Source organism: Magnolia sinica, chromosome 2 (assembly GCF_029962835.1).
Source record: "Magnolia sinica isolate HGM2019 chromosome 2, MsV1, whole genome shotgun sequence".
Classification (NCBI taxonomy): Eukaryota; Viridiplantae; Streptophyta; class Magnoliopsida; order Magnoliales; family Magnoliaceae; genus Magnolia; species Magnolia sinica.
Genome location: NC_080574.1, coordinates 24,951,206 through 24,975,595, shown reverse-complemented (window position 1 = coordinate 24,975,595; position 24,390 = coordinate 24,951,206). Strand labels below are relative to the sequence as shown.

Below are 24,390 nucleotides of genomic sequence, written 5' to 3'. Positions count from 1 at the left end.
CAAACTTGAAATAGAGTGGGGCAAGCATGAAATTGATCAGGGCAAACTTCAAATTGAGCAGGGCAAGCATGAAATTCAGCGGGGCAAACATGAAATTCAGTGGGGGAAACTTCAAATTGAGCGGGGCAAGCATGAAATTGAGCGGGACAAACATGAAATTTAGCGGTGCAAACTGAAAATTGAGTGGGACAAACTGTAAATTTAAGCGGGGCAAGTATGACATTCAGCGGGACAAACATAAAATTGAGCTAAGCAAACTTGAATTTCAGCGGAAAAAACATGAAATTGAGCGGGGCAAACATAAAATTCATTGAGGCAAGCATGGAATTTAGTGGGGCAAGCATCACTGCTTGGCCTAGTATAATTTGGACGTTGGAAATCATTATCCCCACTGTTTCCCATGGTATGATCCACTTGATCTTTTCATATGCTTCAATTTGGGACTCAACCCCTTAAATTAGATGGAAAAATGGATGCACTACATACATTCAAGGTGGGCCCAACTGAGTTTAGATGGAAAAACAGATGCACTGCATACATTCAAGGTGGGTCTAGCTGAGTTTAGATGGAAAAACGGATGCACTACCTACATTTGGGGCTCAACCCCTTCAATTAGGTGGAAATCATTATCCCCACCGTTTCTCGTGGGTATACTACATGCATTCAAGGTGGGCCCAACTAAGTTTACTCGATACAATATGAGCTTATTGAGTAACTCAGTATGCAATCCAATTTCACTTTCTACGCCCCACAATCATGTTCATCCAACAACAATATATTAAAATATACTTGTGGCGTGTGCTTTCTTCACTTTCTTCACTAGACCTGCCATTTTGAGAAGATGACAATATGATGATGTATGGAGATGATGCAATACAATGCTGATAAGGAAGGGGCCCACAGAAAACGGGTTTTTTTTGTCTTTCTTAGTGGAAGCGGAGTGAGGAAAGGAAGGGGGTTGAAAGTGAAAATTTTCAGCTGAAAAATGCCTAGCCGCACGTTGATGTCTAAGTTATTATGTTAAGTTCGTATTGTTTCATAAAACCACTGGATAAAAGGTGGGGTCCGCAGTCATAAATTTCTCCTTCTTTACTGATAGCCGCCCCCCCTCCCCCCAACCCCCCTCTCTCTCTCAAGATCCATCCGAGCTTCTCTGTTCAGTAAAATGCCAGACACTCCTGAGATTCTCCACATCTCCGCTACAAATGCAGTAGAACCCATCTCTTCTAATGAGAAACCCTCGTTTAAAATCGACCAGAGAGTCCACATCGCCGGCGATCCTCGCAGAACCGGCACCGTCAAGTACATCGGGCCCGTTGAAGGCTATTCGGGCATTTGGGTCGGTGTTGATTGGGACAATTGCGATGGTAAGCACGATGGGTCCCTTAACGGCATCCGGTATTTCATGGCGCACGGCGAGAAATCGGGTTCGTTTGTCCGGCCCCAGAACTTGAGCGGCGGGATCTCGTTGCTGGATGCTCTCAATTTCCGTTACCGAGGCAATTCCACCAAAGAAGAAGAGGGCATGTTTCTTCCTCCTCCTCCTCCTCCTCCTCTGTCTCTCTCTCTCTCTCTCTCTCTGGGAGATTGAATGTGGGATTTTTTATGTTATAAAGATGAAAAAAATGCACACACACATATATGATGCGTTTGTGAAATCCATGCCGACCATAAGATGCATCACCAAGTTTTTGGCCGAGGGCTAAAAATCAGTCCGTGATTCAGGCGGGCCACACCAAAGTAAACAGTGCACAGGGGAACGCCAATGCTCCAAACTGTTTCCCTTGTTGTAGCCCGCCTGAATCTTGGATATGCCTGATTTTTGGGCCCTGGGCCTGATGTGGAGTGACACATCTGATCGGCGGAGTGGATGTGACATACACATCACGGTGCGGCCCATAGAAGAAAGGGTGGGCGTCATCTCTTAACTGTTTCCGTTAGTGTGGCCCACTTGAATCACCAATCAGTCTGATTTTTGGGCCCTGGGCCTAAAATTGGGTGGAACATATAAATAATGACCGAGTGTATGCCCTATACTAAAGCATGGTGGGCCCCGGAAAAAAAAAAAAAATCAAGGGTGGGCGGCTTTTTCCCAATTGTTTCCCTTGGTGTGGCCTACCCACCTAAAAATTACGGATCCATGATGAAAATCCCGCCACCACATGGATGTACCATAGCTAAGAAATCAGTGTGTTTGGGCAATCCTAGAGGCCTAACTAGTTCAATTTTTGCCGACTGAAGTGTATCTTTAGATGGGTATATAGCAATTGGAATTCATGTTGAAAATTCTGTTTCCATGTTTATTATGTTGCAGACGAAATGTATGTCCTCTCAGCTAGAAATAATAGAGTTGCCATTCAACTTGTGGGGAAAGATAAACTTCAAGAAAAGCTAAACCGATTCGAGGAGTTGCTCGGCGTGTCACTTTCTTATTTAGGCATTAGCTCGACTGGGTCTCCACAGCAGATCAAGGCTGCTGTCCCAAGTAAGCTGAATTCCTTTTTTTTTTTAGTAGTAGTGAACGGTACATTAGCATTGTAATTACTTTGTATTTTGTTTCCATTGCAGATCTTAAGTTGCTCGATTTGACGGGAAACTTGCTTACAGAATGGAAAGTATGTCATCTTTCAAGGATGCTGTAAATTGCTTTGCTTTTAATAACCTTTTAAAGGAGCATGTGTGTAATATGCTAACTCAGTTTGAAAAGTTTTATTTATTTATTTATTTATGTGGTATGTTGATTCCAGATAAATTCCTCTGATTTATTACAAGTCATGCATTTAATTTATGTACCAGACTAAGTTATCTGTCAAGTCTGGATTTTTTTTTTTTTATTTTAAAGGGAACATGCAAATTATATAATTATACTAAGAATCTCAATGTAACCTGTCTGCTATTCCTTTTTTTTTTTGAAAGATGAAAATATTATTAGGGCCAGCAAGCCAAAAGGAGAAAGATAAGCACAAACTATACAATCAGGGGAACCACACCCTAGAGACAACCTGAACCCGGACTGAAAAAACACTCAGGGAGCCCACTCCCTTATATACATGACTACCCTGCTAAAAACACCCTCAAAATGATAACTAAACATTACGGAAACACCTATTATTCCTTTGAAGCCAAACAGCCCACATAGAAGCCAGCAAAGCAACCTTCCATCTTGATTTTCTCATGCATCCATCCCCACCAGTGAGCCAAACAGATTGGCCAACCGAAAGATGCTGGGCCAAATAAATGAGGAAAAAGGGCAGTGAATATTATAAACATGTGGTCAACCAACTCCTCCGCCTTCAAACAAAGAGGGCAGGTGTTAGGAAGTCAAAGCCCCCTTTTTGGTAGATTGTCGATGATCAAGATCTGGTTTCTCCCGTATCATGTATTGGACTGATCCAACTATCCGGATTAAAGATTTGCACCATTTAACTAATCTGGACCATTTCATATCTTCAAATTGATTAGACCACGGATCTGGACGAGATCAGGGGTTGGATGATATATGGACCCAATCAATGGTCCGATTGGTTTGTATGGTCTACCACGCGTGTCAGTGGAGCACACGCGTGGCTTGAACTTGATGATGAATTTGGATATTTCCTAGTTTACAGTATTCTTATTTCCCTCTCAGATGTAGAATTTTTTGAACAATTATCTGCTCTCTTGTTTTAGAATTTTAGTAGCAAGTCCAAGTGTCAAATTCTTTACGGATTTTATTATGTCATGGTTAGTCTATTCGTGTTAAGATTTCTTTAGATCTTTAACTTTTGTATTTTGTAATATATAAATACTTTGAAGGCCATATTTAAGAAAGTAGCTGATGCATGTTTTGAATAGGGAATGGAGTGTTTCTTCTTCTTTCCCACAGTGGAAATTCTTAATCTTTGGTGCGATGCCATTAGATGTTTAGAACCATTGGTGTGATGCCACTGCCATCGGAATGGTAGAGTGATTCTATCTAGTTATCTTTCATCTTTTTGCTGCATCAAATCATCATAGACTAGACTAAATCCTACAAGTTATAGAATCAATTCTGCAAGTTGTAGGCATAAACATTTACTCGGATGATCCAAATTGCATATGTTGGGCCTATCAAAATTAAACATGGTAGAGCAGTCCCCAGGATTGAAGGACGTGAGGGTCATCTCTAGATCAAGTTGTTGCCTCAGATTTTAGCCCAGTCAGAAGCCAATCAAAACTCAAAATGTTGAAACATAATGACTAAGCCCTCATATTACCCTTTGTAATTTTGTACCATAGCCTATACCTACAACCGATGATGAAGGTGGACATTGCTGATTGAAAAGAGCACAAATGCATCTCCACACATGTTGACATACAACAATAACAACAATCAATTGAGAGATCGAAGGCAATTTCCTCCTCATTTTTCCAACTGATATGTAGTATGAATCTTACCTCTCACAACCAACAATGCAAGGAAAATTTCTCGGTGCCACAATAGACCACATCCACAAATAACCTGCAGGGTTTGAATAGAGAACAAACCTGAGTTGTGCATGCATCTAAACCAGCTCATTCCCAACTGATCTCCTATTAACCCAAGCTAGCATCTCATTCAGCTGGAAGAAAGCTCTTCCAAGTCCCTTCTTGAATAGACTCTTGCTTTTGGCTTACACTGTACCTTATATTCTTACTAGACATCTTCCCACACGCCTCATCCAACCAGAGATGCATAGAGTCCCCTTCCCCCACCCTAAACTTATTTACCTTCCTACTGTTGAATTTTTAAGGTTATGTTGTGCTAGTAGTGTAAACTATGTAGAATCTCCTCAAATCTAATTGAAGCTAGTGTTTTACCCTTAATAATACTTGCAGAACTCTCCATGCCATGTCATGCTTAAATTTCTGATGAGGACATCTAAGCACCTTTTAGAGTTTATCAGAGGACGAGGAGAGTTGCTCTAGTTTCTTTATGGCTAGGTGATCCTTACATGGAGCCCAGTGGGTGCAATTCTAGTTCCTAGCCACGTTGAAGACCCCACATGCATGATTATATATCTTTGAAGACCCCACACTGGAAAGATACATGCAGGTTGCTTAGTTGAGAGTATTGGACCGTTGGATCAATTGGATACATCCAACAAACCGTTAGATTTCACACGATGGGCCATCTTGACCATTGGACCATTTTGATTGTTGGGTCATCTTGATCGATGACACTAGTTTTAGTTATTTTGTTTAGTTAATTGGATTATTTTGGTTTATTTTAAGAATTAGTTGATATTAGGGGTGTTTTGGACATTTTATAGTATTAAGGGCGTTTTTTGTAAATACACCCCAAATAGAGTATATAAGGCTTGGACGTGTGAAGCTTAGGGGATTATTGGCTATTGAATGAAATTTTCTTCTTGTTTTGTTTTGGTGCAAAATTCGTCATGTGATTGGAGTTTGGTGTGAAGCTATGGAGTCATTCCAACTATCTTCTCCCCCCCATCTTTTCTTCTCTTCAAGGTATGCTTTTCACTTCTTCCCTCTATATTTTTCTTCTTCTTTTGTTTCCTCCCAAATCCCATCCCCAAGTCACTCTAGACCAAGGTGTTCCGTAACAGTAACGGTGGCCGTAACGGCCACCACCATTACCTTTACGATATGGGGCATAACAACTGTTATGGCCCCGTAATAGCCGTTACGGTCTCTCTTTTTTATTTTTTTATTTATTGAAAAAACCTCTGAAAAACTTATATCTGCCCTGTAATGTTAATTAAAAAGTATGAAAAACCTGTATATGTCTCGTAATAGACCATTACGGGGCTATTATGGCCTTTATAGGGGATGTAACGTGCTGTTAACGGCAATTACATGTCATTTTTTTTTCATAACGGCTGTTATGGCCATTACGACCCTGTAACGTGTAACGGTTGCCACCGTTACCTTTACGTAACGGCCTTTATGGCACACCATGCTCTAGACCTAAACCCTACCCAACCGTACAACCGTACAGACCACCCCCTCTGTCTGTAGACTGTCCATACGGCCAACCCCATTCCCCTCATTCTTTCCCTCTTTTTGGTCCATGTTTATTCCCCGTTAAAACCACATAACCCTAGAACCTAGAATTCCAAATCCTGATCTCACAAATTCAGTAAACCTAGAATTTCAAACCCTAACAAAGCACAAGTAAATCCTCATATTTTAGATCGAATCCTATGCTAGATGGAAGTTCTACCTTCCATTGGGCCGCTTCCAATCGATAATCTTAAGATCCATCTACGGGATTGTGATGTGGCCTTGAATTTGAGCATAGCTGGGTATTTGATTTCTTTAGATTTGTGATAGATTGGCAATATTTTATATTTTAATTTACTCTAATAATCCGTTTATTAATTCATTCGCGTCATTATAGTTTAGGCTATCCGTCCTGCATCAAATTCTTTCCACCAATATGTAATTTGATGCACATAGTTTGTAACTAGTACATAATTTTCTAAATTTATTTTTTAGTTCAAGCCCTGTAAAAAATAATTCCTAGCTTCTAGGATTTTTGCTATTATTGGAATTTCCAAAAATCATGAATTGGTGCCCATGTGGATGAGAAAAAAGCTCTGCAATACTGAAGAAAAGAGCCCCATTTTTCAAAATTTGGAAATTCTACAGAGAAAGGAAATTCCAAAATTACAAATTATTATTCTCAATTCCTGAAATGGCCATGAGCCAAACACGGCCCTAGTTTTCTAGATATTTTTTGCAGTGTGTCAGGAACTGCGATTATTATTTCGCTTGAAGAGCTTGCTCCTTTATGATATGTTTATACTATACACCAGCTAGTTGAAGTAGAACATGTTTTGGGCATCTCCAAACTGTTCTACAAACTTGTTGGCAATGATAATTTTATGCACAAACCAAAATAAATAATTAGCTTAAAAACTGTTGAGTTTTCTGGCAGGATGTTGGTGCCATCTGTGAGGAGTTGGCAGCTCTTGAAGTTCTAAATCTTAGTAACAATGTGATGACCCATGATATAACTGATCTCCCTTTACTGAAGAACATACGCATTTTGGTTCTCAACAATTGTGGCATGACATGGGATCAGGTACTCAGTTTTATCTCCAATTGTGCATTTTATTTTATTTTATTTATTATTATTATTTTTTTTTTTGTGTACTTCTTTCAAAATAATAACTGTGAATATTTGATTGGGACAGGTTGAAATACTTAAACACTCACTTCCGGCAGTTGAGGAGCTCCATTTAATGGAAAATAATTTGAGGACAATAATGGTTTGCAACGAGATCATCTTCCTTTTACAGTTTTCTTACAATTTGACTTGTTAAAGAATTTCAAATTTTTTTAAAGGGTGTTGTCTTCAAAGTCTCAAGAAACCTTCTGCCAATGTTGCACTCCAACCAGCACAAGTTCTTGGGTTCATTCTTTGCAGAATAATGAAAGAAAAAAAGGACAAAGATTGAAGCCTTTTTTTTTGGGGTGTGAAAGTCCACAAACTTTTCTTTTCACTGTCAGTGGTTAAACTATGTTTACATTCAAAAGGGCAATTATTGCAGAACAGATGATGCAACAATAAATGTGGACAATCAAGAATAACAAAAATCCAATAATAGAGAATGTGGCGAAGTAGAGGAAAGACCATTGAGTTTTCATGCTTACCAATCTTGACAAGAAATGTGGATAGGGAGGGAGAATTTAAGAGTTAAGTATAGTAAGAAATTTTGAATTATCATATTATTTTTCTATTTAGAGAAAAGAATTTTGATGGAGAATTTTCTGATAGATTTGCAACTGATGGGTGTTGGAGGGCACGGGTTGGTGGTGGAAGGAAGAAGAATACTACAATAATGGCTCATAGAGATGCTTTTGTGCTTTTGTACTCTGAGGATGTAAAGATATTATAATTCCAACTTAAAACATTTCAATTGAGAGATAAAAATTCTTGTACTTTTTTGTCTCTATATGCCAAGGCGGGAAGTTCCCTTCCATGCCAATCCTAGACCCAAGACACCTGCTAAAATTCAGGTTTTGAAAAATGGGAACTTCACTCCTACTTGGTGGGTGATTGAGTGAAATCTATTCTGGACTTGGATGATCAAGGTATTGATTTTATCAAAACATGTTAACATAATTCTAGAAAATTCAAAAAAAAAGAAGAAGAAGAAGAAGAAGAAGAAGAAAAAAAAGAAGACAGAAGATTTAGCAACAGAAAATATGCAAACACAAGTTCACACATGATCGTTGTCATCATTATTATCATTATAATCATAGCCATGTCCCAGCTATTTGGGTTGGCTTTAGAAATCCAGTTTTCCAATCATTCCTAAGGCCCCATCCTCAGTAGGTGAACGAACCTTCATATCCTTCTCAAAAGTTTACAAGTGATAATCAATTAATGGATCAAAAAGTCGATGATATTCTCATAAACAGAGAGCAAGAACCTCCCTTGATGACTAAACACCAATCGTTCAACCTCTCTGCATTAACCTTCAACTGGAATGGTTGATTCATAGCTAGTGACTTCCAAGTTGCAAGATGCAGCGGGGTTGCTCAAGTTTGAGGAGGAACATTGCTCTATGTTATGCAGCCCATTATAATCGATCGGCAGACAGGAGTTGTAGAAGCAGATGCAGAATGGTGTATGTTTCTTTGGGATCACCGTAGTTTGTCCCCAGCATTTCTAGGGGAGGGTGAATGATCTTAGGTATCTTTGAAGATCCTGACAATTTACTTCTATGTAATTCTTAGGTATCTGCAACAGTTCTGACTCTTTTTTTTTGGTTGGTAAGCTCTGCTTAAATGATTATCAGCATGGTTGTATCTTTTGTCTAAAGAATGCCGACTCAGTAGATCACTTTTTCATTCATTGTTATTTTACCTCAGTTTTTTATTTTTTCCTTTCTTTTCTTTTCTTTTAAAAAGTAAAAATAAAAAACAAGATTTTGCCTGAGCTTTGTGGAGGATGATCTTGGCTGTTTTCAGCATGAACTGGACTATGCCTTGATCCATTGATGTCCTTGTGCAAGCTTGGAACTGGGGGTGTGCAGTGTTGTGGTTTTTGTGGAAGGAACATAACACCACATTTTTAGGCTGCATGTTTGTTGGCCTCTGGCTGTTTTAATCTTCGGGTGATATCATTTAATTCTGTTACCAGTAAAAAAAAAGAGTGTTTGACGGACTATTCAGTTAGAGGGCAAGTATGAATGGTAACTGGTAACTAAAGTATGTACTTAGACATATTTTATATTATGAGCATGCTTTTACAGTGTAGTTTTAGCTTTACTGGTTGTACCTGGTTGCAAATATATCCAGGTCTGGTTTTTTGAGCCCAAGCTGCGGGCATCAAATAAATATACTGATATAGAATGTACAAGGAGGAACATGGGCTACCTAGTAGGCAGGTTCAAAGCTGATCCTATCAAGCAATGTTTTTAGTATCTTGTGACATCACTGATATATTCCACAATAGATCTGTTATCCTAGTTGAGCGATGCGAGACCCAGCTTTAATATCCATTTTTCATGGTATTGTGCAATATATTGCACGATATCGCAATATATCGTGGATATCACAATATCGTACGATACGTCCGCACTCCCACTTTATAAATTCTTAATGTATTGGGCAATATATAGATACCGAGTGCAAGGGGATAAAAGGAAACCAGTGTTGTTTTGTCTGGAAAATCCTCAAATTTCACAAAAATGGTTTATTATTTTTTTTGCAAAGGAGTCTTCCTAGGACATTGTAAGGGGATTTTGACCAGTCCACTCTAGTTTGTTGGAAGAAAATCTTCGAAATTTCTTAGAAATCATGATTGGAAGCTTCTTGGGGCTGGATTCTAAAAGGTGTGTATTTTTTTTAAGTTTTGATTCAAATTTTTTTATATGTTGTAAATAGTGTCAAGTTGTAAGAAATCCATGATTCTTCATGTTTTGCATGGAAATTTATGAATTTTGAGCTTTGATGTTAAGATTTGGGGGAAATGGGCTGAGTTGAGGAGAATTGGAGAAAAATCAAATTATTTTCAAAATTTCCCAAATTGGTCACAATCGTGTCCAAACATAAAATCAAACATGTATATAACCCGATGTACACAATCTTGGCAATTTGGAGATTTTTCAGAAAAAATAATTTTTAATTAAAAGATAAGTAGAAAATGTGTGTGTGTGTATATATATATATATATGAAATCTATAGGTATATTTCTAGTTTTCTACCTATTCTTTTGCTTTTGAATGTATGCTTGTGTTTCATACATGTCTTCTTTATAAATTTTATGAATTGACTTTGAATATAGTTACATCAGTTTAGTCAGATAGCACATAGATTAGGACCCTATACAAATAAAGCTTATTATGTGCACTTGTTTTTTGTGATTTTTTTTATTTTAATATACAAAAATTTCTAAGTGTGTATTGGTGTTTTTTTTAAAACAATCCTTGAAGTTTCATTAAAAAATTCGATCAATTTCCCAATGTTTCTGGATGTTTCCCAACAACAACAATAAATTACACGATACAACTAATATATCTCGTGCGATGATTGATATGTATTCGTATCTCAAGGGTGCAATACAGTACGGGCCTGTTTAATTTTCCTAATTACATTGTAAATGGCTGCAAATGGGCCATCATTATTTCTCACCCTTGTTCGGTTGAACGTGAAATTGTTGTCTCGAAAATCGTGTGAATCCCACGTGAACTCCACGTGTTTCTACATGCTAAAAAGTTGTGGGACCCACTGTGATGAACATGCCATATCCACGCCGTTCATCCGTTCCACAAGCTCATTTTAGGGCATGAATCCAAAAATGAGGCAAATCCAAAACTCAAGTGGACCACACCACATGAAATAATGATACTAATGGACCTCAACCGTTGAAAGCTAAAACCTTCGTAGGGCCTACAATGATGTTTATTTGTCATCCAACCTGTTCATAAGATCATACAAACATGGATAAAGGGAAAACATAAAAATCAGCTTGATCTAAAACTTCTGTGGCCCCCAAGAAGTTATCAGCGGTAAGCGTTCAATTCCCACTGTTTACTATGGTGTGGTTCACTTGAATTTTGGATCTGCCTCATTTTTGGGCTCATGCCCTACAATGAGCTGACGAAACAAGTGGAATGGCATGGATATGACATATACATCACGGTGGGGCCCACAGTTTTTGCGCCCAAAATGTTTTTGATGCAGGACGTGAATTTAAATATGATATGCAAGATTTCAGGCTTAGATCACACCAATTCAGAAACAATCACACAAATTCCACATCTCACATGAAAATCCAAACATTCAATTAAAGGGGAATCTATGCGGATGCAGGCCTACACACGTTAGGGCTGGATCAATGAAAATTATGAACCAAACAATACTCAAAAGAAAATAGAAATCAACCACACATGCATAAGAATCAGTCCCTAATCTAAGGGATTTCCCAATTTCAATTTAAGGAACCCTAAGATGAGAAAAGGGGCAAATCAATTAGGGATAATGTAATATAGGGTCAGGATTTATGAAATTATGTATAAAAGAGAGGAAACTAGGAAGAAACCTGAACTCGAGACAGGCCCTGCGTGTGGATAGCGAGCCAAGTGCGGGCGCACATGCGCCTGAGGCTAGCCGCACGTATGGTGGGGGACGGAATCCAAAAACGGATTGCTAGGCCTCGGTCGGCCAGGCTTGGGCTGCAAAACCCCCAAATCTGACGTCGATCCGAGCTCTGGTCTGAGTGTGGTACTCCGCCAAAGTTTCAGCTCGCCTGCGGGCCGAAATCTGGAAACCTGCTGTAATGAAGAAATCTGATGCAACAAAATGGACGAATTCGAAGTACGGATGCTGGGGGAAGATGGAAAAAAATGACGGAGGATGGGGGTGAATCGGGATTAATGTGGCTTCGCACCACGGTAGTTAGCCCTTTGAAAAAGGAGGGCTTCGCACCCACTTTTGAATTCTTCCACAACTCACGAAGAGAGCAGAAAAATAAAGCTGGAATTTTTTTATTTACTTCAATGAATTAAAAGAACTATAAGGGGTGTCTATTTTTAGGGAAAATCCTATACCCCAAAACTCGCACCATGTGCGTAACCTATTAATTGGCGATGAAGTAAACTAAAATAAAAATCAAACAGAGAAATCTAAAGCGTTCACAATGTTCTAAATAATAACAATAAGCAAAACCTAAAATATGAAATCAATCCGACGAGTGGGCCACGATCATGAGATCCCATGATGGGCTTTTCTTGACTATCGGGCCCATTTTTTTTGAACCAAAACTTGTCTTCTAACTAGGAGGCCCTCCCTGGATGTCGTCATCAAGCCAGATCGATGGTGGGGTCCTCCTTCTGCGTATGTACGTGCGTAGGGGTTGTGGTGTGCGGGCGTGCGTGTGCACGATGTCCTCATCAGTTTTCCAACCTCTGTTTTGTACCAAAACACTGAACTCGTCAACATCAGCCTTGGGGTAGGAGCCGTAATTACAAGTGTAAGTAATGATGGCTATTTTACAATATATTTACATTGTAATTTGAAAATCAAACAGGCCCTACGCGATAACGATGCAGAAAACATTGCTAACAAGTGTCAATCTGTCCATCCTTGCTAAGGTCCTCATTATTATTATTATTATTATTATTATTATTTGTCTAGCTTAGGTTAAACTAGAAGTGGCATCAGCCTAAATGTAAGAATAGCAGAAAGCCACTATCTGATATTGTGCTCGAGTGACCATAGACATGCAAACCTGAAAGAGAATCTGTTCATGCAGCCATACATATTTTATTCCTAATTTCACAAGTTTTATAGTTTCTAATTAAGCTGGATTTGGATTGATCTAGCTTTGAATTGATTTTGTCTTTCTTTTTTCTTTTCTTTTTCATTCTTTCTTTCTGGTCTTGCTACTAGCGTGCTACCTCTCTTAAACTACCCAACTGAATGCATGACTGATTTGGGAGCATATATTTCCCACAGCCTGAGCCTTCTGCAGCAGGCACATATGTTGAAGGCTTTGATTTGCTGCGGCTTTTAAATTTGGAAGATAACTGCATAGACATGTGGGATGAAATCGTAAAGTTTTCTCAGCTAAGAAGGCAAGAATATTTCTTGTTAGAAACTGACAAGTTGCAGTTACATGTCCCAATAAAACCATTGAACTGCTTTGATGTGGGTGCTGGTTCAGCTTGCAGCAGCTTCATTTGAACAAGAACAATTTGAAGCACATATTTTACCCCAAATGTATTCCAAGATGTGATTCTCTGACTGGTAACGAAATGCAAGGAAAAGGCATCAAGCCTTTTGAAAATTTGCAATGCCTTCTCCTAGGTACAATAACTTGTACAACTTTCACAAAAAGTTTCCCATGCTTTCTTGATTTTGTCTAGCCAATGAGTTGTTTTGGTATCTCATTAATCCATTACATGCTTCAGGAGGCAATAAGATTGAGGATTTGGAATCTGTAGATTCACTGAATTTTTTCCCTAGTTTGAAGGTGAGATCATTTCTTTGAAGCATTTCCTAACACAACAAATTTCAATTACATTTCTGGACACTTTGCCCGCCTCATGTATCCATGCATACTAACTGTTGGCTTCTATTCTTACAACCCTGTCTCTCACATTTGTGTGAAGGATGTTAGGCTTTCTGATAATCCAGTAGCTGATCCAGGAAAAGGTGGTATCCCACGATTTGTTTCAATTGCTCGTTTGGCAAAAGTCCAAATACTGAATGGGAGTGAGGTAGAGGATGTAGACTTGGTTCATTGCTGAAATTTGTTTTCTAATGTCATTCATTGCTGAAGTTTGTTTCTTATGTAATCCGTGCTCTATATTATATACCTCTAGGTAAGCCTGCGTGAGCGTAAGGAATCTGAGATTCGGTGAGTTGGCATTTCTTTGATTAACTTTTCTTATTTTATATTTGCATAATTAGTCCCTTGGGATTGAATGATCTGCACTGATTTTGTGATGTCAGCTGTCAGTATGAGCGTTTGGTTTTGCATGAAGGATTCCCTTTTTCGTGTGTGTGTGTGATACACCTGTTGTATGGTTGCTAGTATTACATTATGTATTTGCTGTTAGATTGTCCCTAATATTCATAGAAGCACAAAGCATGTTTAATATAACTAGGTTGTAGACATATCTCATCAGTTTCATTCTAGAACATGAGATGCAATAAGGGCAAAACTGATAACTTATTATTTTATCTTCATAGAATTTTTATATATCAACAGAAAAAACACATTGATGTGGCCACCAACTGCTGCACTAAGGGTGGTGATCCTCACTTGGGTTTCTTCTTTAAAGGTGTGGTTCCAGATGTAGGGTGTGTAAGAAGAGCTAAGAGTTGAAGAACACCCACTTGTTATTCTGTTGTTCCTTAAGCCATAAATATTGGTTTACTTTATTAAGTTTGAGTTGGACTCCTGAACCCCCTTCCTTGAGCTATGGAGGCTTTGGAACATTTGCAAAGGGGATGTTCTCTCTCCTCTATCTAATCACTTTCTTTACAATTGTGAGGAGGTAAAGGGAAATTATTTTCATTTTATCATTAGGCCTCAGAGAGGCGGTGATCAATGTTCTAAATATCAGTATTGTGTTATGTATCGCACCCCTGGGTTACAGATACGTATCAATTATCGCACGGGATATATTGTTCGTATCGGGTAATTTATCGCACTTTTTGGGAAACATGGGGAGACATTGGGAAAATGGTTGAATTTTTCAGTGAAACTTAAGGTATTGTTAAAAAAAGACCTTAATACACACTCTTAAATCATAACATCTCAAAAAAAGTGCACATAATAGGTTTCCTTTATAAAGGGTCCTAAACTATGTGCTGACTAACTGAACTCATGCAATTATATTAAAATTGAATGCATAAGATTTATTATTGTATCAAGACATGTATAAAAACACAATAAATTCATTCAAAAGATAAAAAAAGAAGAAGTAGAAATTGTAATACATACATATCAATAATGTGACCGTATTGATAAACTTCCCACATCTCCTTGTGCAACAAAATGTGGATGCGAGTAGCGACTTGCTGTTGAACGGTGCTTTGTGCGCTCCACCATGATATATGTGTTTTATCCATGCCGTCCATCCATTTTGCCAGATCATTTTAGGGAAGGAGCCCAAAAATAAGGCAAATCTAAATCCCAGGTCACACCACAGGAAAAGGTGGTGATTGAATGACCACCATTAAAAACTTTTTAGGGGCCACAATACTTTTGTATGAAGCTGATATTTGTGTTTTTACTTCATCCAGGTCTTTGTGACCTAGTCAAAAGCTTAGATGGCAAATACACATTATGGTAGGCCCTAGGAAGTTTTTAATGATGGGCGTTCAATCACAACGGTTTTCATTATGTGGTCCACTGGAGATTTGGATTTGCCTCATTTTTGGGATCTTACCCTAAAATAATTTGAAAAAAATAAATCAATGGCATGGATATAACACGCACATCATGGTGGGGCCTACAAAGCACCATCCAGCCACCTCGTTACTAGCACCATCAGTAGGGTCCCACAGATTTAGGAAGTTCCTGCGCTGGGATGATGGGTGCAGCCCACTATGATGTTTGTGGGAAATCCACCCCATTCATCCATTTCGAGAGCTCATTTTAGGATATGCGACTAAAAATGAAGCAAATCCAAAACTCAACTTAGCTGCACGAGAGGAAATAGTGGGGATTTAGTGACCATCGTTGAAACATTCGTATGGCCACAAGTTTCGTACCATGCTAAATATTTTGTGCTTTCACTTATCCCACTGGGAATGACCTTATAAACGGTTTGAATGGCATATAAACATTAAAGGTGGAGTCTAGGAAGGTTTCAACAGTAAGAAACCCTTTCCCCAATTTTCCCTCTTATGTGGCCCACTTGTGTTTTGGATTCGCCTCAAATTTAGTCGCATGTCCTAAAATGAGCTCTCAAAATGGATAAACGGGGTGGATTTCTCACAAACATCACGGTGGACCCCACCTAGCATGAGCCACATAATGAAGCCGATCCAAAGCTCAAGTGGACCCCACCATAGAAAACAGTGGGGGCAATAATGCCCATCGTTGAAACTTGAAACCATTTCTGGGGGGGCCACTATGTTATTTTTTTTGCGATCCAACCTGTTCATAAGTTCATACATTATGGACGAAGAGAAAGCACAAATATCAACTTCATCAAAAACTTTTGTGGCCCTAAAGAAGTTTCTAATGGTAAGTATTCAATCCCCATTGTTTTCTGTGGTGGGGTCCACTTGAACTTTGGATTTGCCTCATCCTTTGTCTCATAACAAAAAAATGATCTCTCCAAATGGATGGATGACATGGATATATAATAAATACATCAATATGGGCCCCACCGAAAGGGCCACATCAAATCCACTCTCCCTTAAGGGGCGCAGATTAGGTGATTCTCAGGTAATAGCTTAGCGGGTGTTAACCTTATTGTAGGGCCCACCTTGATGATATTCTATATATCTAATCCATCCATTCGTTTTTCCATCCCATTTTAGGACGTGGTCCCAAACATTAAGCACATCAAAATCTTAGGTGGACCACACCACATGAAACAATGATGATTGAACGATCATCATTAAAAACTTCCTAAGGCCCACCCAAGATTTGGATCTGCTTACATTTTAGGATATCATCCTTAAATGATCGAAAAAAAAAACTAATGAGCGGCGTGGATATGAAACGCATTCATCAAGATAGGCCCCACACAATAGGGTTAACAGCCACTAAGTTGTTGTTCGCGTAACAACTAGTCTGCTCCTAACTTAAGAGAAGAAAGTTTGAGAGAAGACTCTCTTCTTCTTTGTTAAAGATGTAGCAAGTTTGCAATTGTTCCCAAATTCTCGTCCGAAATTAGAACCTAAAATTCTCTCGAAATTCCTTTATTTTTATTTTTTTTGGCAAATCCCATCTTTCTTGGCGGAAAATTGGTTTCCTTCCAAATTAATTTCCTTCAAAGAAAAAAAGGGTTTTAGGGATTTTCATTTTCTTACATGATCCGGCAATGTCGACCGCGACCCACCAAATACTGTCGAAAGTGACTCCTTCAAGAAGATCACAAAGGTAAGAGATTTTTATTTTTATTTTCTATATTTTTTTAATTGGTAGAATTTGTGGATGGGAAGAGACATCGCTTTATGTCAGCGCGCGTATTTATCGACATCACGGGTATGAGGTAGTTGGCTATAACGATTTGTGGTAGGTGGCTACAATATCGCATTTAAAATTGAGTGAAAATCCGTAATGTTCGGGATTATTGGCTAATATATCGCAAATATCGCCGCCATCTCACGAAATTTTGCGATATCTTGTGATATATCGCACGATACACAGAAATTTGTCAAATTTTCAGTATTTTTTCGAATTTCTGGGGGTTTTGTATCGTTGGATCATGATACTGATAATATCGGCTGATGGTATCAACATTGCGAACACTGGTGGTGATTGTTGTTGTTGGCATTGACCTTTCTGATTTCCCATGTGCATCAACTAGACGTTGTGACCCAAGCCTCTGCTGTGCGTAAAGAGGATGGTAAATCACATTGCCAGCCTTATAATCATGCATTTGTTTTAGGATCTATTTTACCTGAAATAAGAATGTGACTTGGTTAAATTCTTGGCTAATACATTCTTTCTTGTTTTGACGGATCTAGGTCTGTTGATAAAAAGAAATGGCCTCCCGTTATTTTAAGATCCAACTTTAGAAAATAAAAACCTAGGATGTTTGTCGTTTTGTTTAGCTTAACTTATCAATTGCTTATCTTTACCTTTTAAAAAAAAGATTAAAAAAAAAGAGGCTCATCTTTTGCAAATGTGGCAAACGTGTGAATTCCGAACCTCATTAGGAAGCCCTAACTTGGGTGGGCCATATCCCAAAACTGATGCAGGACAACTAACCACTTGCTCTAAAAGCTCGAACTGATAGAGCGTGGCGAATCAATCCCTTTCTCTCATAGCCCAAGCCCCACATCCCATGGGTTAGGTCCTTGGCCGAAACCCCCTCGTGGGCCCCACATCACATGGGTTCCGCCTCACACGAGCCACCCGCCTCATACGGGTTGCCCACCCCAAGTGTGCCCTTGCATTTGATAAGCCACCCCACTAGAGGCTGGTGTGAAAATACCCCTACATTAAAAACTCACTACTATTGGACAATTCTAACCCTTCGATTGGAGGAATTTTTTTTCTTATATAATTTTTAAAGGAAAAAATGGACAGTCAAATGAACTTCCATTGACTTCCTATGACAATTAGAATGGTTAGGATTTTCAGATTGGTGTGGTTTTTGTGGTATTGTCCCATCCAAAAAATAGCCTACCTGGTGATTGGTTCTGGTCCCCTACACATTTGCTAGTTGCTACATGTGCATAAAGCAAGTTGCTGATAAATTAAGTGAAAGAGGTAACAAACATACATCTAGATTAGCAGCTATGCTAGGGTCCTCTGCAAGCAAAAACTGGTCTATACACCCTCAACTCGCTGGTTTTATGGGGCATTTCCACTTGAAGGACGTACATAGTGACGGTTTAATGTCATCATGAGTGCTCCATCCAAGGAAAATTCAGTTGGTGGTAGAAATCAGATTCTGATGGCGCCTTTGGTGGCATCCCGTGTCAGATATAGGGAGGAACTTTAAAAAAAGAAAGAGGATATTAGGGGATGAAAAGGGTCAAATCTTCATTCCTTATTCGGGCTTTATTCTGCAAGAAGTAGTTCACGTGGCAGAAGCCCTGTCCCACTAAGGGAGGCTCTTTGCATCCTTGATAGAGAGTTTCAGGGAAGGGTTATAAACTTATAGTGGGAAGATGTTTATCCAATATCATAAAGTGGGCAAAAGAAAGCATCGGAATGATGGTTGTTGCTTTGTATTCGACGAAATTAGATCCTCTCGCCTCAAGACTGAACATACTGTTTACTCATGTCATGAAAGAGATGGCTTGGCTGAGGGAGTGGGTCATTTGGCTCTCTGTTGCTTAAAGTTTTTGCTTAATAAAAAATGTGTTATTTTCTTTTCTTTCCTTTTCTTTTTTTAAAGAAGAAGAAGAAGAAAAGGGCAAACAAAAAAAAAAAAAAAAAGGGAAGAAAACATTGGTTTGCTCAAACCATGGTGTCCTTATATGCTTAGAATCACATGAGAGAAAAAGGTACCATTTGGATTTGGGTCTTAGGGTTTATAGTAGACAACCAAGGGGCAAGCAAAAGGTTTTTTTTTTTTTTTTTCTGCTACTGTAAGCTCCCTTAGACGTTTCCTATCCATATCTTGATGTAGTATGCGAAGTTAAAGCTGTTAAAAGGAAAGATAAAACTATGAGATAGCGAACTAGAGGACAAGTGGACAGGAACTACTAATGGGACCATACAAAATGGGAACTTTAAAATGATGCAAAGAGGTAAATTTTAACGTCCTTTTAACTGTTTGAGTAGGCTGTCCTGCTAGATTTCCTAATGCAGAATGGCAAACCTGTTGCTTTCATTGTTGAACAACATATTCACCCCCCCCCCCCCAACTTTCATGATGTGTGACCAAGCAGTTGTATTGCAGGTATGTCCGTCTTGTTTTGTCTAAGTTGCAATCTGACAACCCAGAGGAGATTAAGCGGCTACATCCAAGGTAATCTCAAAATCCAATCACAGTCTCAAGTCTCAAAATCTGTTTGCATTTGGTTTTGATCAACCACATCATCATCATCAACTAAGCCTCATCCCAACTAATTGGGGTCAGCTACACAAATCCTGTTATGCCATTGCACTCTATCACAGACCATGCTCAGTTAAGCCACATGATCAACCAAACCATGTTTAATAGGACTGGCAATTAACTGCAAATAGTTAGCGAGTTATTCGGGACTGATGACTCCTCTGTGTCCTTCCCTTGTGTTGTTTCTCTTTGATGCTGTATCTTTTTTCTTTTGGTTAATTCAATTCCCATTTATCTTCTGCAATTAGTTAGTGCTTCAAATCACTTGACAAGCCTGGAGTAGGTTAAGATGGAGCCAAGATTTTAGTTTTGGAGATCAAGTATGTGGAAAGAAACTCGTTACTTGCAATCAACCTCTGTAATAGACTATTAGATATGGCCTGATTGTAATCAACCTATGTAATAGTCTCTTACAATTTTTATTATTTTTTGAAAGATGAGGCAATTTATCACCAAAGGAGAACAGAAACAAAACAGAGAAAACAGAAAACAACCAGAAAAGAACAAAGAAAAAACCAACCTGCACACACCCTTGGGAGCCCACTCCATGATATACATAGCCACCTGATTACAGACCCCAACTATAGAATCCTTAAGGTTGTGGAAGCGACGATTATCTCTCAAGCCAAATAGACCAAAAACTGGCCAGCAACGCGATCCTCCACTTCGAAGCTCCTAGCAGACCCCGCCTCCATGGTACCAAGCTTGGAACAGGCCTTCAACCGAACCAGGCATGACCCAACTGACACCCATGGATCGAAGAATACTGGACCAGATCATGCGAGGAAAGGAGCAATGAATGAACAGATGGAAGTTTTATTACATTGCACCTATGGGATTTTTATGCTCTCAATCTCACTGCTTGTCCCCAGCCCGGATTAAGGAGGATTGCGTCAGGTTGGCACCCGGCGTCAAACTTATGCCATAACTGCCAACATGAATCTGAACAATATGAGAGGTTGGGATAAGGCTTAGATGATGATGATGAAGAAAACAGAAAGAATGCCATTGAAGAAGCCTTGTTAAAGCAAATTAATTGCACTTTGTTATCAATGCCACATCTCTTACCCACACTATCAGTGATCTCAATCACTAGATGCTGCAACTTTCAATGCACTGTTAATATGCTACCAAACTTTTGTCTTCTCTTACTCAGCAGTGAAATTCTGGTCCAGATTTACTGAGCTTAAAGAACTGCACGGGATTGAGGATGAGAAGCCATCTGCTGGAAAGTCAGGCCCTCAGAAAATGGCTTCTGGACTTCTTTGTATGAAATAAAAAAATAATGGAAAATTACTGCTTTTGCATATTGGGCATTAACATGCTGATAATTTACTTTTGTTTGATGCAGCTATTACTCTGAAATGTGTTGGAGCATCCATCGGAGAAAAACCACCTATTATAAAGAAATTGCCAGCCGCTACTACAGTATGCCTCACCAGTTTCCCACCTTTTTGCATGAATACATGTTTAATACTGGAAAATAGCTTGTAAATATTGTAAAATTTGTGTTAGGTTGGCAAGTTAAAGGCTCTTTGCGAGAGCTTCTTCAAGCTGAAATCCATCAAACCGAAATTGTTTCTTCAAGAGGAGGTATGCATTTACTACGTCAATTTGTACTCCTGATAACCCCAGAGATGGGTCATTAAACAGAGTTGAGAAGGTACATTAAAACATGGTAGCGACTGTTAGCCATCTTGGGCATCCCCACTGCAGGGGAGACTCGGAGGCTCAGGACCCACTAATATACTGGTTTCTGATTGCCTGAACCCATCACGTGATTCACAGAAAAGAGGGAGAGGAGCATTAAAACGACACGAAGAGTACATAAATAATACTGCAACAAAAGGAAAGAAAAGATAGTTTAGAGCACGCTTCGGTTCCCAAACTCAATTGGCCAATGGTTGCGTTTTCCTGTGACTCTGCCGGTCTCCTTATCCTATCTTATTCTTCTTCTTTGTTGGGTGTAGAGCTTAGGATTGCAATCTAGGATTTCTGAAGGCGAGTCTCCTTCCCTTGTCTTTAATTTACTGCCCAGATTGCTAGTCATACTTTTGAAAATGGAATTTTATGCTTATAAGCATGATCTGCTTGACTCATTCCGACCTAGAACTTTGGATTGCAATCTAGGATTTCTAAAAGTTAGTTTCCTTCCCTTGGCTTTAATTTACTGCCCAGAATGCTAGTCATACTTTTGAAAATGGAATTTTATGCTTATAAGCGTGATCTGCTTGACTCATTCCGACCTAGAGCCAAACAAGTCCCTGGTTGGCCTAGCAGACCAGGCCCAGTTTTTCCGAAGCCCAGACATATCAGTGTTTGCTTGATCTGGGGACTAGCGAGTGATCATTCAAGTTGACTCAGGTCTGCCCCAGGTCCCAGCACATATCCTGGCCGCATGAAGCTATATATGTGGTTAAGGTTATTCCCTTAATAACCAGTCCTTTCTCCAAATGATTGTGATTCTAAAACATATGGAATGATCACTATTTTGTTGGAAGGTATGATTACTATTTTAAGTGACAAACGAAGGATGAGATGGGTTGCTTTTGCTGTAAATTTTTGCTTTTGGCTCTTTTAATATATTGATTAATCTTTTACAAAATAAAATAAAATAATAATAATAATAATAATCTGTAACTCAGTACCAACGAGGAAGGAATGGTAATTCATAACCAGTACTGCAATGCCTGCTTTCATCACTGATTTTCATTTGGAGATTGATCCCCACTGATAGGTACAAACTAACTGTGGTTTCTAGTGCTTTGAATTGACTGGGATGCATCTTTAAAAACATTTAGAAAAGAGAAATGATCATATATGATGTTGTACGTTGACATACACGGTTTTTATTTTCCACTGACATGTCACTTGTGTATAACACCTGAGCCATGAAAAGATGGGCCCCATCATAAAGATCACCTGGGACAAAAACCAGGATGGTCCCTTCTTCAGGCAGGCTACACTGTTGAAATCAATGCACAGCTGATGGTCTAAGGCAATGTATGTGTGTGGCCTGCCTAATGATGTTCCATCTTGGTTCTTCATTGTATGATCCACCATTTCATGGATTGGATGTTTCCACTGAAGTGACACCTGAGCGGAAAAAAAAAACATTGTATGTTAAGTTAACGTACAACCTTGACTCAAAATGACTGTTTTCCACCAACTAAAAGACTGCATGTCCGATGGGTAGAGTCTTTATAGGAAACTGCTGGCTGTTGATACTTTAGCTGAAGATGCTACAAGTTATTGCAGATCTTGAGAAATGTTGATGCAGTCTGGATGGTTGGTTACATTGTATAATTCTGTTTTACAGGGTTCCCCACTTCCACTGTTGCTTGATGATGAAATGGCATCTTTGACAGAGCTTGGCATTGGCACAGGATCTACCATTCTAGTGGATGAAGAGAGCTAGCCATTTTAACCTTCGATGGTCAAGGGGGCATGGCCTGAGCAAGGTAATCAATAGAACCTAAGATGCTATATGGGCCACTCCATGATACCAGGTTCACCTTCTACGATAAATAGATAAGGGCCTGTTTGGGAGCATGGATTTGGAACCCCCTGGATTCGCAACCCCCAGGATTGGAAACCCCCTGGATTGGCAATCCTCCTGGTGTGTTTGGCACCCTGGAGTGTGAATCAACTTTAATTCAAGAATACCTATACATGGTATATTTACGGGGGTTTGAATTTAATTACTAAATCAACTTTAATATCCCTAATTAGTGAGATATATAATTTTTGACACTATGGTTGTGATAAGCCTGCTGAAATATATGCTTTGCCTGAAAATGATGAAATTCCAAGTCTGGGATGGACCGCAAGCACAAGATCATGTCTGAGTGACTAACCTACGATTTTTAATCGTTGATTAATATGGACAATGTTTGGACGGTGCTGATCATCATTAGTGGGCCACGTGCCCAATAGAATGATAGTGTACAATGACATACATTTACACCTGCAACTATTGAAATGATTTTAGGTGTAATCCAAGCTCTCACCGTGGATTACAAACCCCCTCAAAGAGGGGATTGGAAACCCCCTGGATTGGCAATCCCCAGTTGCTTTATGCTGATGCTGCCAAACAACCAAGGGGATTTGAAACCCCCTCCAATCCCCTCCAATCCACAGTGCCAAACGACCCCCAAGTATTGGACAGTACAGTGATGATATTGATTGTCCAGGAATCGTGGGCACTGTCGATCTTGGTTATTTTTCTGGTGCTCAGTGCTGTGACTGTTTTGCGCATGACATTCTTTACAGAACTTCGGAGAATGAGAGAGGTTGGATCCCTGATGTTCCTGGAGGTCAGATGGCTGATATTAAGTTAGGATGTGGAGTCTTCTAGTTTCTACTCAACCCCCTCGATAAAATGAACGTGTTTTAGACATAAGGTACCTGTATTCCTGTATCACCTACAAACATGGCCTGCTGCATGCATTTGCAAAGTCTAGCTTTTACATAACCCTAGCAAAAGGGAGCAATTTAAGCTTTTCCGCCCATGTTTTCCACGCTGGTTTTTTTTTTGTTTTTTCTCTACCATGTCTGAGCAGTCTGTGAGGCAAACGAAGATTTTGATGTTGGATGCCGGAATTGTGGGGTGCCAACATTGGTAAACAGTATTTTGTATTTGGATACTTTCTTGTAACATTTATAGTACAGAAATTCTCCAGTGCTCTCAAAGCACTACTTAAAGTTA

General features: G+C 39.2%; 1 protein-coding gene across 5 annotated transcripts; it reads left to right on the top strand.

Annotated features, from left to right (window-relative positions):
• The first annotated feature begins 1,118 nt into the window (after positions 1–1,118).
• On the top strand, positions 1,119–24,390 carry LOC131236709 (tubulin-folding cofactor E). 5 transcript variants are annotated; one of them, XM_058234085.1, is made up of 16 exons: positions 1,119–1,523; positions 2,315–2,485; positions 2,569–2,615; positions 6,905–7,051; positions 7,164–7,238; positions 12,937–13,055; positions 13,145–13,287; positions 13,392–13,453; positions 13,593–13,700; positions 13,806–13,840; positions 19,527–19,595; positions 20,858–20,949; positions 21,034–21,110; positions 21,198–21,275; positions 23,002–23,143; positions 23,955–24,390. In XM_058234085.1, the coding sequence occupies exons 1-15, from the start codon at positions 1,166–1,168 to the stop codon at positions 23,098–23,100; spliced, it is 1,680 nt and encodes a 559-aa protein (XP_058090068.1). In that variant the 5' UTR covers positions 1,119–1,165; the 3' UTR covers positions 23,101–23,143; positions 23,955–24,390. The 5 variants fall into 5 exon arrangements, 3 of the variants coding, with proteins under 3 accessions (XP_058090068.1, XP_058090070.1, XP_058090069.1); XM_058234087.1 differs by having other exon boundaries at positions 23,920–24,390; XM_058234086.1 differs by having other exon boundaries at positions 23,876–24,390.